The 16722-nt window shown below is 36.4% G+C and overlaps 1 protein-coding gene across 7 annotated transcripts in view; it reads left to right on the top strand.

Annotated features, from left to right (window-relative positions):
• Positions 1–16722, top strand: part of KIAA0232 — a 64474-nt gene that overhangs the window by 20073 nt on the left and 27679 nt on the right. For 6 of the 7 annotated variants that reach the window (XM_079306855.1, XM_079306850.1, XM_079306851.1 and 3 more), the window contains exon 3: positions 12151–12288. In XM_079306855.1, the coding sequence (XP_079162981.1) occupies positions 12151–12288 (138 nt within the window). Of the gene's footprint in view, positions 1–1221; positions 1281–12150; positions 12289–16722 lie in introns of those variants that run through there. The other variant, XM_079306852.1, reaches the window with a different exon arrangement.

Here is a 16722-nt window from a genome sequence, read left to right as displayed (position 1 = left end):
GTGCTGTGGTGCAATGTACAGGATGTCTTCTGGACAACACTGGGCTTTGAAGCTGAAAGATTTTTTTCCCACCTCCTCCAATTTGATCCAGTTTATAACATACTTTACTGCATTTGTTCGCCCTACTTCAAAGAACCGTTTTCTCAGTTTTGAGACCTAATATCAGTTTAGTTTTGGGATTGTGTTCTGTAGTAATGATTAGATGCACCTGTTATGAGACATATTGCTCCCTAATTCCTTTTTCAAATAGCTTAGTCTATAAAACCTGCAAGTACAAATTTCTTACATGCAAAACTGGAAATCTTTAAACACATGTGCTTGTTTTGTTTTTTATTCATTATTGATTTAAAATTTATTTTTATTTTACTTACTGCTTACTGGTTCTTTGTATTGCCTGACATTTTAAATTACTTTTGGTTTACTGAAGTTACTCAGAAACAAGAAAATCTTTAAAATATGTATTTACGTATAAGCAAGTTCAATCCAGTTTTGGTGGTGGGCACAATATTAAGACAAAGGGGAAAAATATGTACTAGTGTTGTTTACAAATGGAAGTCAAGGAAGAGAACAGGAATTAAATACCTAAATTAGAAGTAATTTAGGAGTAAAATACTTACAGTTGCTGAGCTTCTTTAACCCAGATTAATTTCCATTGAAGACTTGGTCCTTGGTATCTCAGGAATTTTTTCTCCCATGTGATACCTTTAATTCTTAACATAGATAAGAGAATTTCCTTGGAAAGAGCTATTCTCAGTAGTGGGCTTATTGCAGTGATTTCTCTCCAACTTAGAGGACAGCTACAAAAAAGACTGAACTACTCTATTCACATGGAGAAGACAAGGGACAATGGGTACATGTTGCACTGGAGCAGTTTCATCTTGATATGAGATTTTTTTTTTCTTTTTCTTTTTTCTTGTAGTGAGAACAGTCATTCACTGGAACAACCTCCTCAGGAGTGATAGAATCCCTGTTGCTGGAGGTTTTTGAGATGCAGTAGGGTGCTACATAGTCTTGTCTATGTTTTCCCTTGGAAGGGCAGACCACATGATCTTTTGAGGACTAATTTAGGAAGTCTTATAGACACTGTCATCTTCATCAGAAATGTTAGTGACTGAAGCTAAGATGGCCATTAAGATCTTTCCACATCAGAATGTTGATGCTATCATTAGCACTGTTTTAATTACTTCAGGGAGCCTCCTTCAGTGCTTTCTTTATAGTTCTGGTGTCATCAGGTGTAGCAGGGAAATGGAACTCTGAAGTCTGGCCTGAGGTTCTGTCAGGTAAGTACCAAAAGATATAGTATCAAAAATAAGTAAAAAAAGCCATTCCCAATCTTACTAGGCATATCCAGCAATTTAAGGTATCACTTGTCACGTTATCAGTCACTTCTGTTTACAGTTAAAATAAGAATTTCAAAAGAATATGGGAATCTTGATTAACTATGGGAGTCTTGATTGATTAGACCTTCAGGGTTATTTTTTGAGAATGAACAGGATATTCCCTTCTGCTTTGTTAGTAATATTTAATATGTGGGTTTTGGTCTTGATTCTGATGCAGTCTTCTGTGGGTTTCTCCAGTGTAACTCTGAAGCAGATTTATGTGGTTTTCTCCAATATTATCTGGTTTTGTACAGTGAGCTAGTTTGATAGAAGATTAAGGATGTGTGTTGGGGGGGTGGGTTGTGTTGGTTTTCCTTCCCCTGTTTTTATGTATGTGAGGGTGGGGTTTTTTTGTTTGTGTTTTGTTTGGGTTTGTTACTGGTGTTACTTCTATACCTTAACCAATTAGAGTGGTCTGTGTTGGGTATTGTTATATGGATTCAGGCTTAGTATCACAAATTGTTAGATTGGTAAGTCATGAGTTTCCAGAGAGTTCATTGCAGATTTTTGCAAGTACAGAAAACATAGGTGGAAGTAAAACCCTAATGCAGTGCAACCAAATTTTACTGGAATGTTTGCAGTTTCTATTCTGGCTCATTGGCTTAAACTGAAATAGCTGTTAAAATATTGGGATAATTTATAAACCAGTATTTTTTTCCCAGATGTGTTTCAAAGGAATGGAGAATTTCCAATAAAGGAATCTTGTTTATGGTAGATTGTACTGAGGTATAGGGGTCTTCAGGACTGCTATGGGTATGCATATGTTGTACATACCAAGAATTGTTGTACATATCAAGAATTACTGTAAAATTCTTTAAATGCACACACTTTAAATGCATGTTTGTTTGTTTGGTTGGTTTGTTTTTAAACACTCAAGTACTGAAGGTAACTTAGTTATTGTTGGCACCTAGAGCACAATTCTTATCCAACCATGCTTGCTACTTTTGGAAGTGAGTCTAAGCGTTCAAGATGTAAAAATTCTTAAGATGTAAAAGTTCTTAAGATTCTTTTTTTCTTTTCTTAATGTCCCTCTCCCCTCAGGTTTTTTTGGCAGTGATGATATTGCTGGTGGGAGGGTTTAGGTGGGTGGAAGATGGAGTAGAAAATACAAAGATAGTATGAATTGAGTTTGTACATTTTCCTTGATTCCGGTGAGGGAGTTCATAGAAATAGTTTTGGGGGTTTGTGGTTAGTTGAGGTTTGTCATATCAGAAGACAAGTAAGGATTTCAGTGGTAGACTTGCCCTTTTTTTCCTACAACCAAAGATGTTGCTTGCATACAGTCTTTCTAGAGAACAATTCTCAAATTGATTTGCACATATATTAGATGTCTACATGGCCCAAAGATTGCTAAAGAAATCTCTTGGACCATTCTATAAAATATATTAATTATTTAGGTGTGTGAGGGGTTATTTGGTTCAGTTTGGTTTGGATTTTTCTTTAAGATTTGAGGCCTATCAATGGTCTCTTCAAAATGTTTGGAAATCACTGGTATTTGGTGCTGAGTTAGATGAGTTTTGGTCTATTAAGGAAAATCTCATAAAATTCATATGGGTTTACAGACTGTTTAATGTAAGTAAAGTGCAGAATGTTTCTGCCAAGTGTACATACTTTCATCATTTGCATTTTATTACTGAATTTACTTACTTTGTAATAGATGATAAATTAAGCAGAAAATCATGAAATTGTTGTCAAGTTTTTAACTTTTGGGGACCCACAGAATTGCTGTTGGTGCAGATCTGAACATTGTGAGACAGCCTTTTGACTTCACACTAGACTGATTTTTAATCAGAATATATTTCTCTTAGTTTCCTAGTGGCAAATCAACTAGGTACTTTTAAGATTTAACTGTTGTTAAAATGCTAATTAAAAATATAATTGTGGATGCATGTGTTCTCAAACCATTTTGTGATACAGTAAGTATTGCATTAAGATAGTATAATCTGTGTGAAGCAGAAGGCATTGCCTTAAAATATACTTTGTGTGAAACAGTATCTCATTGGTCTTTCTTTCTGAAGTATTAAAATCAGTGTTCTATGTGATATCTTTCACATAATATTTGTAAGCCTTTCTGATTTTAAATATAACAAGTTTATGGTTTAGTGCTATAGACTTGTTACTGTAGACTCTTCTCCCTTTTGAAGGGATAGAGCCTTTATTTTAAAAAACCCTAAAACCTAACCTCAACAGCTAGACACTCTGAGAGATAAAGGCTTTATTTGTAAGCCTTTGGTCATGCAGCACAAAGATTGAAATGCATTTGTCACGCATAGTTTTCAAATCAAGTGTCTTCTGTTGCTTTTGATCTACTTCTTTCAACTTGTTTTTGGAAGTTAGTTTTTTTCTGAACCTCAAAAGTAAAAATGCTTTTTATTTTTTTAAAGGTGATATTTTCCTAACTCTCAGAATTTATTGGCTATTGCACTGCAAACTCTGTACTTCTGTGACCAGGTTGAGATTTTTGCTTTTGAATTTTCAATTTTTAACAGGGAGGCTTTTTTTTTTAGGGAAGACTAATTATTTGTAGACTGATTTGAAGTAGTTCCATTCAGGTAGTCTTTTATATGGATGCATAAAAAGTCTTCAGAATGATAGTTAAGCTTCTGCTGACTTTGATCTTTTCATCATTTCATCATTTCATCATTTTCACTTACACATGTAAAATCCAAAATGTAGTTTTCTTTTTTTTTATTAAGATAGGAAGAGAGCAGCAAAAGAGACACATCAGCCCACATGTGTTATATTTTGGGGCTTTACCTTGTGATTTTAAGTCCATAAATGATTTTGGCCTATCCTTCTGCCCTGGGATGGGGATATCACTGCCAGCTTTAGTCTATGTTTGGCTTGCATGTGGTAATGACACAGGACACTTTGATGACTTGGGATGCACTTGCTAGGTTCCCAGATCCAGTGGAATGTGGGCTGTTTGTTCCCCTGCCATCCCATATTAACCCAGTAGAGGGACCTGATGTCTGGATTTATATTCTAGTAATAGATACTTAGTTTTTCCCGTGTATATTTTGGGGGGGAAGAGGATGTGGGGTTTTGTATGTGTTTTGTGTGTCTCATCCATAACCTAAAGAGAGGAGGAGAAATGAGCATTTGGTCCTCTGCACTCCACTGACCATGTGTTAAATGTTAATTTGGCTGGTATGTCTATTTGAGAAAAATAACAGTGAGGCTTCTAGTATAATTGCACCTATTCTTTTATCATCCCTAAGCAATACTTTTGGGTCACTCCAATACATTTTTTCATAACGCATTGCAATTTGTGGAGTGGGTTCAGCTACCGTAGGGAAAGCTGTGTGACTGCTGTACACAAGTGTCAGTAAATTTCAAAGTAGCAACGTGTAGAAATAAATTTCTTGAATGCAAAGCATTTTCTGTTTAGTTGTGCATTGTTCCTGTAGTAACAATTTTCTGACCATAGTTTTTTAGTCAGTACCCCAACAAAGTATGTAAATTTCAAATTGTGGGAATCAGTGTATGAAGAAAAGAATAGGTGGGGGGGAAGGAACTGTGAGACCAAGACTTTTAGCTGTCCTATTTTATATGACTAATTTGAGATCCTTAGATTACTCAAATGAGTATGTTTATAACCAACAGGAATAATCCCCTTGTTCTTCCCATACATAAATATGTAAACTGAAGCAAGGACCAATTAATCATATTTAGAAAATGGTACTATATCTTGAATTAATATGCCCATAAAGCTTATTTATACAAAAGTTAAGCCACATCCTAAAAGCTCAGATAACTAAATTTAAAAGTTCATAGAGGAAAACTTAGCTGTGGTCCTACCCTCCATCACTTTCTAGGAAGAGGGGCCTGTAACTGGTGACTATATAATTGAAATTTTGGGAAGTAATTTTTTTGTGTACAGCATTTGTTTTTTGAGAAAAACTAGGTGGATATGGATTCCTCTTCACTTAAGCAATGGAAGATGGCTGAAATACCTTTACTGTAAAAGCATGTGTCTCAAGAAACTTATTTATTGATTTTTACCTGGCATTTGGCATGTTAATTGTGCAGTAACTGTTCTGTATTTCTCTGTCCAGTGACTGTTAGATACAGGACAGGTTTGGAGTATCAAGGACTATGAGTTTGTGCTCTCTGTTCTGTTTAGGGGTGGGAATTGTGGTGGCAGGGATTGGAGCTCAGCAGTAGGTTTGCATATTGGTGCAAACTGTATGAGTTCCAGGGCAGTCAGCTTCAGCTCGTGTGTTAGTGCAGAAGAAAAGCATTTATTCTCAAGGACTTTGCTTATCTGAGAAACTTTATTTCCATACCTCTGTGCTGTGTTTGTGTTGGTGTGAGTGATCATGTTGAGCTGCTTGTTCCTTTTTTATGAAGTTGTGACTACTAAGGTATTTTCATAAAGGCTTACATAATACAAAGCAGAGATGGAAGTTCAGGTGCCAGGTTGGTGAGTCTTATTAACAGTGAGGATTTCTTTGCAGCCATCTCTGATACAATTGTACTCTTTGGATTTCTGGGGATAATTGAGCTATTTCCTTTGTGTTCTTTGGGTATAGAGTATTTCATGACAGTACTCCAAGCATAGATGTGTGTGGCCTGTATTCTCTGAAATCAGATGATTACAGTGGTCTGTGATGCTTGCCACACAACTTTATCTCTAAGGACAAGAAAGCAACCATAAATGCTATGAAGTAATTTCTCCAGTCATGACATGCCCCTTTCAAACACCTTGCCTCTCTAGTGACAGTTTCTGTTGAGTTCCTGGCTTCCTTTTCTGCAGTGTAAGTCAGACATGTAAGTGAAATGATGTCTTTACAGCTCTAGCTATAGCCTTGCTAAATTCTCTTCTCTTCTGGTTTTACTTTAATGGGAAAGTCTAAAGGCAATCTGCTCAGCAAACACAAGATTTTAACAGATGCAGCATTTGCATGTTCTTTCATTCTTTGGAGTGGGTGTGATAAATTTCTTCTCCTTACTTTTAGCCTAGATGTAACTTCTAATTAGTGAACATCACATAGACTGCCCTTTCAAACTGGTGGGATTATAAACAAAAGTTTATAATTGACAGAAACTCAGATTACAGGATTTTATACTTGGATTGATTAGTTTTGGTAAGTAGAATTCTTCCCTGCCTGCCATCACTCCTGAACACCCTAAGGTCATAGCAGTGGTCATTATGGGCTGTTCTGTCACAGCCAGGCTCCACAGGGTTATAATGTTCTGGTTGTGACATGTGGGAAGGAGGTGACCCTAGTGGCTAGATGATTCCCTGGTTTTTCATATAAGTCTAATATGAATTCTTTCCCTGATAATACCTGGATTTGGATTTATTATCTGACATTAAAGAACATTTCCCAGTTCTCTGTGTTCTGTGTTTAGCAATTCTTTTTGCCATGGAGAAAATGAAATGTACTCTTTGTCTGTATTTCCTTTGGGGCATTAGCTGAGTTTGTGCTTTCTTCTGAACTTTCTCACCTATGTTTTATCTTCTTTGTCTCAGTCTGAGGCAGCCTGTAAGGAATGATCCTAAGCTGATCCTGGCCTATCAGGACTTTTCTCAGTATTTATAATGAATTTCATTATGAAAAAGCATCCATCTCTGTGGCTTTAGGCAATCTATTAGAGTTTTTCCTGAATCTCAGTTTAGTGGAAACATTTTTTCAGGCAAGATCACTGAAGGTCTTTATATATTTTATTTAGTAATTTTAAAGATTAGGTACACTTGTGATCTGTTGCAATTTTCTCCAAATTCTCACTTGTGAAATCCTCCAGAGGCAGTGATGCTCCTTTTTGGATATAATTTGTCATGGAATCATTGAATGGTTTGGTTTGGAAAGTATCTTAAAGACCATCTAGTTCCTAGCCCCCTGCCATGGGCAGGGATTCCTTCCACAAGACTGGGCTGCTCAAAGCCCCTTCCAGCCTGGCCTTGAACACCTCCAGGACGGGGCAGCCACAGCTTCTCTCAGCAACCTATTAATTGTCTTATAACCCTCAGAGAAAGAATTTCTTTGTGATATCTAATCTAAACCTGCCCACCTTCAGTTTAAAGACACCCCATGCCCCTTGTGCTGTCCCTCCATGCTCTTGTCAGAAGTCCCTCCTGAGCTCTCCTGTAGGCTTTTCATGTACTGGAGGGTGTCCCTGGAGCCTTCTCTTCTCTAGGCTGAACAACCTAGAGAAAAACTCCGTGTCCATAGCAGAGGTGTTCCAGCTCTCTTGTGGCCCTTCTGTGGACTCACTTCCACATGTCCATGTTCATCTCATGTTGGGAGCAGATCTGGGGTGCAGTACTATGGGTGGGGTCTCATGAGAGTGAGAGGGCTAGAATCACTGCTTTGCCTGCTGGCCACACTGCTTTGGATGCAGCCCAGGACACAGCTGTCCTGGGCTGTGACTGCACATTGCCAGCTCATGTTCAACTTATCATCAACCTAAGTCCTTTTCTTTGGGGTTCCTCTTGATCCTTTCTCTGCCCAGCCTGGATTTGTTTGGAATTGTGTTGTAATAAAACAGCTGAGACTCCGTTTTCTTCATGTGGGGAAAACCCAATTCTTTATTCACACAACTCATTTTATAATTTTTACAGACCTCGTGTGCAGCTGTATTTGGTTAATAGCTTTCTTGCCAATTACTCGGTTAGTAAAAGGTATTTTACTTGTCCATCAAATCTCTCTGTGCTTGAATTGTTTACATATTTCTTTACTAATTCTTATATGCATACCCAAGTACAGTCGTTTTTCATCCTAGAATAATTTGTGTGTTAACAAACTCTCAATCCCATGGCTATTTTCATATAAGAACTTACAAACCATTTAACTGCACTTTAAAAAAGTGACAAGTGTCCAGGTAGTTGACATCACGTACTCTTCTCTCACCCACCAAAGCTGTTATCCTGTCATAGAAGGCCACCCAGTCTGCCCCCAGTGAAGCCATGTTGGCTGTCACCAGTCACCTCCTTATTTTTCAGGTGTTTTAACACAGTTTCCAGGAGGATCTGTGTCATGATCTTGCCAGTCACATAAGTGACACTGACTGGCCTGTAGCTCCCCAAGTCTTAAGATTTTTTCTTTTTTAAAAACAGGTTATGTTTTTTTCTGGTGTTGCCATTTATGTGGACCATGAGTTTCATGATGTTTTTATTTCAGTTGCATCTCAAGGTGCCACATTTGTTTTCTTATGGATAGTAGATATTTTTCTTTACAGCAAATGAAAGGGGAATCACTAAGAATCACTATCAAACTTGCTTTTCTGCTCCAATTTCTTGGTGGTTTAGAGGGAAGTGGTGGAATTGCTGCTTTTGCATAGTTGAATAGAATAAACCATTTCAAAATCTTTCTGAAATTTATGCCTATATCTTAATTTAAAATTGAATTGAGCACTCAAAATACTGGATTTCTTGAGGCACCATTAATATGAAGAAAACAGATACTTCAATAGCTTTTTAGCTGTATTTGTAGTTATTCAGTTACTTGTCAGGAAACTTTGCATTTTCAGTGTCTGCATGATTGAAAATCTCTAATGAAATTATCTAATTATGTAGTAGGTAGGGCATAGTAGAACTCTGAAAAGTAGATGTTTAAATAGCACTTTAGATACACAAACTTGGGATTTTTTCAGTATCCAGAAGGCATTGGCTTTCTATTGATATCTCTTTAATATTGGATTGTCATCTCTTGAAAATTTTGGTAATGGTAGTCTGGTTTAAATATTTGAGTTCTGTAAGCACAGTTTTAATTTTTCTTCTGTGTATAGGCAGAATTTTAAAATCTCTAAGTTTGGAGTGGCATTGCTTTTGTGAAAAGCACAGTGACTGGTGAAGAGCTCCTGCATTGAAATGAGCTTTATCTTATGATCTTGTTAGGAAACAAGATAAATGAAGGCATCTAGTAGGTAAAGAGATCAGAAGTCCTTGGTCATTCTTTCCATGTGGAGGAAGTAGTTTACCTGTCTTCATGCATACAGAATGATTTGCTGAGCTGCTTTCTTTCCTGTTTGTTATGGATCTGATACTTTCCAGTCCAAGGAGTAAACTACTAATGGGATCCTGACTGCTGAAGACAGAGAGAAAAAGAGAGAGGGGGGAAAAAAATTGAGACTAATTTAACTAATTTAAACTGTTGGGAACTACTGGGTTGTCTTTTTTTTCCCTTTTCCTTTTTTTTGTCAATTTAGTCATCGTAAAAGAAGAGAGTGACTGTGTCTCACTGATCATAAACTCACTCTCTAGGGGGTGTATTAAATTTTCTTCTTTCTCAGGCATTTTACTGTAATGTTTGGCTTTGTAAGAACTCTGTCATTGATCCAGAGTGGTTCTGATACACAAGAATTATGCTTAAGGATTTTTTTTTCTTCACTGTTCTGTAGGGTTTTATGGGTCTGGTGTTTGATTTGTATACAGGAGGTGCAAGATCATCAGTAATGTAGGCTATGTCCAACACTTACATAGTGCTGATAAATACTGATAAATAAATGTAGTTTAGATGAGGATTTTAAACTGCAAAATTTTGCATGGAATAGCTGTAATCCATGGTGTTTGCTAGTCTTGTAAAATCTGTGGCTGTAAAACATACAAGTTTGTCCAGGAAAAAAAATCCCTACCCAAGTTTTAGACTTGGCAGCCAGGTGTGACTGAAAACCATGTGTCCAAAATTTTTTTTTGTGTGTGTATTGTTTAAAGAAGTAGAAAGAAAACAAGGATTCTGTTGGAGCTGTGTCCTCAATCTCTGCATCCTGAAAGACAAGCTGTGTTGTTCCCAGAGTACACAACTTGCTCACTCTGGAAGGAGGAGGGATGAGACCATGAGACCACAGCTCTGGGTGGGGGCCTGAGCAGGAATTCCATTTGGCTTCCCTTCCCCCATTAAAAAATTGCATATCTCTTAAAAGAGATTTTGCAGTTTTTAAAAGTTGAAAACTGTCAAAGTTTGTAGACAAGTGTCAGGTATTTTTCAAATTACATGTGTGAAGAACTGAATGAAATGCTTTATAAAAATTTCTGTGAGCATGAAGGTTCTTGCTGCTCTGCTGACAGATAGTTGGTAAAGCTGTGATGTGTCAGTACAAAGCAAACCTTTGTTAGCATAGAGAAAAACAGTAATACATAGCATTTTGGGAATGTTTTCCTGCTGCAGATGTTGTTTTTGTGAACTTTCCACATAAAATCAGAATAAATGAAGTTAACCCAGTGCAGTGGTACTGGTGTACCTGGATTTTCACCCACACAGTTGGGTCTGTATTTACTATTTGCAGCTGTGCCCATCTGAATGAGCTGGAGGGGTTTTGGGAGCTGGTGGGGGTAGATGATTCTCATCAGTTTTCTGTGAATGAATATTGGGGAGAATTAGAGAGCTCTATAGCCTCGTTGGATAAGGAGATACATAAACTGCAATTTTAGAAAAGGCTTAAAAAATATTTTTAAAAAATGAATTGGAGATATGCACAGTCTTTTAAAGTTATTTTCTGATTTTTTTCTTATTTATTTCTATTATTTCTTTTGTTAGTCCTTCTAATAACAGTACTGTAGCCTGTTAAAATTTTTTGTTTCAAGTGAATCACTGGCACAAGTGCTAGGAAAAACAGTGACTGGTAGTTTTTGTTCTTTCAGCACTAAGTGCAATTCTCCAGTTTTGCTGCTCAAATAAGACTTTAAGCAGTAAATCCAGCAAATTGCTCTGCTCCTACATGTGAAGTCACAAATGACAGACTTTTGGTGGCTGCCTCTGAAGATGATTGGTCTCTCTTGGCCTCTGTTTTTTTCCCATCTTGCTCTTTGATTGCACAGGGACAATTATTTGCACCGACAACTTGTTTTTACTTTGTTTTGAAACCATAGGGAATTAGGAATTCTTTTAAATAAGGGTAGGCTTAGCCTGGTTTTCTTTGGAAGCAGTAACAGATGCATTGAAAGGGTTGGAACAGGTAGGCTGAAAAGCATCAGTTGTTTGTGACTCTCTGAAGAAGATGATTTTAAACAAGCATACATTTTAAAATGCTAAAGAATATTTTACTGATAGCCAAAATACTTCTTTCATGGGATATATATGGGAAATCATGATATGTATGTGAACAAGTAGTAAAGAACTAGCAAGTCTGGTAATAAATTTTGTAAATTCTGAAAAGCCATATAAAAGGGATGCTGCATATCTTCAGATGATTGCATATAATACAATAGCATTCTACTTTGATTTTATTGTTCTTCATCATTCTTACTTGTATTAGAAGCCAACCCCACCTACTCACTCTCACATCTCAGTTATTTGAATTTTCTTCTGAAATAGTTCAGGTTTATTTTATGATAGGTAGTGCTATCTCTAGCTGTAATCATATTCATTCTAACACTGAGTTGAAGGCTTCAGGATCTAACACTGCATTTTCTTCTTCCTCTGGCTTGTTTGACTTTCTCTTAAGTTTGATCTTAATTCAGAACTACTTAGTTTTCGTTCTTACTATTTCAGATATCAGTGAAACTAACACATTTTGTGTAAATTACAGTAATACATTCAAACCTAAGTTTGCCATAAAATTGCCTTTGTGGGTATACTTTGCAATTGGAAAATATTACAGTGAAGTGTGAGTTGCCTCTATGTCCTGTGAAAGATACATGTGCTTTTCTAACTAGTAAGTGCAAGTTTTATGTAATCAAACTAATCTTTAATTTGGCAAAAAGTAGTTTATAGCAGATAGAAAAGGGTTGGTTTCATTTTGCACAGTATGTTATTTGTAGTCCTGTTCTGCTATAGTACTGAGATATTAATGTTTTAAATAATGTAAATTCTTTATTTAATTTTAGGAGAATGACATCTTCCTGGGCTGGGAAAAGGGAGCTTACAAGAAATGGGGAAAGAGTAAGAAAAAGTGCTCTGATCTAACACTAGAGGAAATGAAAAAACAGGCTGCTGTCCAGTGTCTTCGCTCTGCATCTGATGAAGTAAGTTTGGACTATTTAGTAGATTCTTAAAGCTTTTATGTCCTTCTTTGTGCTAGATAAATTTGGCTTGTGATGATTGTATTTTAATTTGTGGCTTCTTAAAGTGCTAGTTCACCAAGAGTTCTCCAAGAATCATTTCTTTTTATGTAGGAAATTATGAAATCCATGTATGTTAGAATGATTTCACAAGAGATTCTGTACTATGTAGGGTCATGCTTTCCTTTCTGTAAACCCTTGCCTGTTCTTGTCAGGGACAGTTGCAATACACCAGTTTGACTTGAAATTATCACAAAGCTTTGCATAAAGATAATTCTAAAAATTCTAAGTTGACTTTGTGTTGTGTGTGAATAGAAAGGACTGGAATATGGGGGCAGAAAGCCATCTTGCTCTGTCTGTGCAACGTGTAATCCAGAATTCCTAAATAATAAGCTATGTATAGTAGCAAATGTTCACTTTCCAGATTACATGATTGAGTGGAAGTGAAGTGCACTGACTAGAGTAGGTGAGGAGAGGTGAAGGCAGCAGGTTGAAGGAAGAGACCAGAGGCAGAGATGTTGTATACTTGAGCAGAAAAGTGGACGAAGGGAGAGACAGTTGAAGGCAATGCTTAAAAAATGAAGAATGATCTGTAGCACAAATCAAAGGAAGCTCTTCAGGGAGTTTTCTCAGACAGCAGAAATGAGGAACTGCTTTTTAATTTACAGAACTATAAATGCTCTAATCTGTCACTGCTGTAAGAAGAAACTACCCCACCTATGCAGCCTGGTTGCATTATTGCTCTACACACCTTCCTAGTCATAGCTTGTGCTTGCACAAGCATTTGGGTGGTCATGTGGAGAACTGGTTTGGGAAAGTGAATCAGTTTCCTGAGATTAACCTGGTTGGGGCAGAGGAAATGTTAACCCAGAGAGGTTTCCTGATCAGATTTGTGGCACAGACACTCGTGCCAGCAAGGCTGTGGAGGAGTAGTGAAGGAAGTGGGGGAAGATTTGGTGGTTATTCCCAGCACCTTCAGCAGCATTACCATCACATTCTGGCTCACTGTGTAGCTGCTTGAGTATTTGTTCAGTTGCTAAATTGCTAATTGACTAACAGGGAGATTTCTGAACTCCCATTTTCCCATTACTTATTATCCTAACAAAGTGATGCAAACTACAGTTTTGTTGGTAATTTGCTCTGCTCTCATTGTTACAGAATATTGAGGTCAGCACTCTAACTACCATAGAAGTCAATTTGAATATGAAACAAATATGGAGAAATAATTGCAAGAAGTAATGTCTTTCTTGAGGATATGTTTGCCTTTGTATACTCATTTTATGAACAATAAAATGTACAACTCATACATAGACTACAGGAATACTGACGATTGATTCTTAACTTCAGAAATTACACTCTTGATGCATCTCCACACATAGCTGAAAATCAAGAATCATTACTTAGAATTATATTTATGTTCTATAGAGAAATTTAGTTGCAGAGCAAAAGGAAGGAGATGAATAACCTATAACAGAGAAGGGAAGAAACTATTCAACTACAGTTTTGAAAGAAGAAAAATACATGGGATCTGAAAGGTTGAAAAATAACTTCACCTTTGACTCCTGTCACCTTGTCAAATTTTTAGTGTTCAACATTAACTTACAATCTGCAGTCTGTAGACTTGAGTTATTTCAGAGCTATTTTGACTACTGTTGTCTGCTCAGACAATTAAGCTTGCACATTTGTTGTCACTAAGGAAATTGTACAAATTGGAATTGCAGGTCATATTCAAACACAGAATTGAACCTTTAAACTTTTTTAAAAAAATTGCTTTGGAGGTGGTTTAACACATACATTGTATGAAAGAAATACAGACTTTTATCTTTTCCCCCAGAATTAAAGGGAAGGGTGATCCTGCTTAAATGCTAGTAATACTTTAACTTGTAAGATATCTTTTATTTCTGATTTTTCAAACACATTTCTCATGTTGTTGGGTTTTTATATTTAAGTTTGTGTGCTGATCTGGGAATAATGAATAGATTTCAGACTGTGAAAGGTAATATTAAATACTATTTTTGCTGAGGTATTCAAGCTGCTCCATACAATGCTCATGGTTTCATCTCTACATCAAGATAAAAATACTCGGTGGATTGTAGTTGTAATTGTAGATCAGTTGTGTGTAAGGAGTATTTATAAGAATTGTTGAGATACAAATAAATACTTTTTTCCCAGTGTCACTTGAATTTTTTAAAATAGTTTTCTGAATCATCTGAAAACTGTTTACCTGTGATTTTTTTTTGTTGCCAGATGAGGTAGGTGTGTTCATTAGGATGTTCTCTTTTGGCAAGTGGCCTGATCAATAGTTATGGAACTTGTTCACAGTTTTATTTACCTTCTGTGGTCCCTTTTTTGATGCAGAAAGGCCAATCTGCTCACATGGATATGGAGCACTTGTTCTTCCAGCCTAACATGTTCTTTCAACCCTAGTATTGGAGCAAAACAAGCAAATTTGAGCCCCTTTATTGGAAAAAAGTCTTACTGGATTTCAACTTGAATATATTTAAATAAAATTGTCTTTAAATTACTATAGTATTTATCTTGTGTGTGTCTGTAGACAGAGTATATATATGCACCTGTGTGTAGGCACACACAAACACACAAGAGCCAAAATAGGGTGACAATTCAATGAAGGATTCAATTTAGGCTTTTGCAGCTGGATCATTTTAGAAAGTAAATGTGCAGAGGATGAAAAGGTAAAGAGGATCAATAGTAAGTTTTCTGACTCTCATAGGAAATTACAGAGATGTGGTTAATGTAATTTTAACTTTAGCATTTAATTATTTAAACCAATAACATGCTAAGAAATGGCAGACAGTCTGTCTCCCCCACCTACCAGTAACCAAAAGCCTTAAAATTGGGTGGTCACTTCAAAAAGGTGCTTGATGGAGAGAGGAAGTCATAAAATAGATTATATGAAAGTTGGCTTGATAGCAGTAAGCACTCTTTTGTCAGACTTTCATTTATTGGTTGAAACAATTATTTTGAAATCACCTCTTGTGAATTTTCATTTCCACAGTATTCATTCTTTGGGTGTACTTCATTTGGTAGCTTAGTTTTGCTTGAATTCAGTTTTTCCTCTCTTATTAAAAAGAATAATGCTGTAGAAAATTGAGACAGAAATCCAAGGTTCTAGTTTTAATTTCTCCTCTGACTTGAAGAAGCCCAAGTTTGGTGTTGATTTCTAAAACATTTCCTACATTGTGGAGAGTGATGAGTCAGAGAAGCTGCTCTGCCTCACTGTGCCTTTGCCATGGCAGAACCTGTTTTGGACTAAGTGTGTTTGTGAAGGGAGGCCTGATTTTGGCAGATACCATCTGGTATATGTAAGAAATCAAATCGTTAATATATGTACATTCTGAGGAGAGTATTTTTTGTGTGAGAAGCATTTTGGTGTCTCAAATTGTCTATATTCGTATGAATGAGTCTTTGGCTGCAGATGCTCTTGATGAAGTCAGGAGCAGAGGAAATGTAAGTACATTACAACTTGCCAGCAAATGGAGACAGAATGATGGTGAGAATGACTTTTAAGACAAGTACTTTAATGTAGCAATCAATTGCTATTCTTGCTGTAGTTCTGAAGTTTATTTTTTCTGACACACTTAATAAATAGCAGTTTAAAGACATGGTGAACAATTGCTCAGATTTTAAAAAGCTTGTTAATATTGACCTTGAGTAGAGATTTTGTCTTAATTTTTATCCTGCTAAAGTATGGAAGAAATTTTGAACCGTTGGTTTGCAATTAACTGATCAAGTAAGGATATCCATTCTAATGAAACATTGGGTAAAAAACCCTAATGTTTAGGACTGGGGAATATTTATATAAATGTCCTTTGATGAAAATAAGAAATATCCTGAAATTTCTGCCTCAAATTTTAAATAAAAACAGCTGATCTGTCAACATTAAATAACTTGATGGTTAGTTTTGTTGTTGTTGTTTTTAATTCCTATCTGAAACAGATCAATTTGTTCCCATGTAAGTGGAGATCATTTTTTCTTTTTTTTTTCATACCTCCTGATTCTGAAAGTACACTATTTTGTATTGGAATATTGAAACTTGTCTTCTTACTGTAAAAAGGCAGAAAGCACCATCTTTGAGACTCAGAAATTTATTAAATAATAAATAGGAGTTTAGAAATTCGCATGTGTTACTTTTTACAAGGTGGATGCTGTCAGCAAGGTTGGAATTAGAGGTTACTTATGGAGACTGATACATGTAAGGCTTTTCAATAGGTATATTTCCTAGTAATAATACTGAAATTACTTAGGTGCCTGTCCATTGGTCACAAATGCAAGCTTAATTAGCTTGTACCTGACTATTTTCTGCTCCAATGTGCTTTGCTCAATAGAGCCAGCACGTCTCCAGCTGTGTGACAGCTGTTCCTGCAGAGTGCAGTTAAT

Source organism: Erithacus rubecula, assembly GCF_903797595.1.
Source record: "Erithacus rubecula genome assembly, chromosome: 5".
Lineage (NCBI taxonomy): Eukaryota > Metazoa > Chordata > Aves > Passeriformes > Muscicapidae > Erithacus > Erithacus rubecula.
This window is presented reverse-complemented; position numbering and strand designations above follow the sequence as displayed.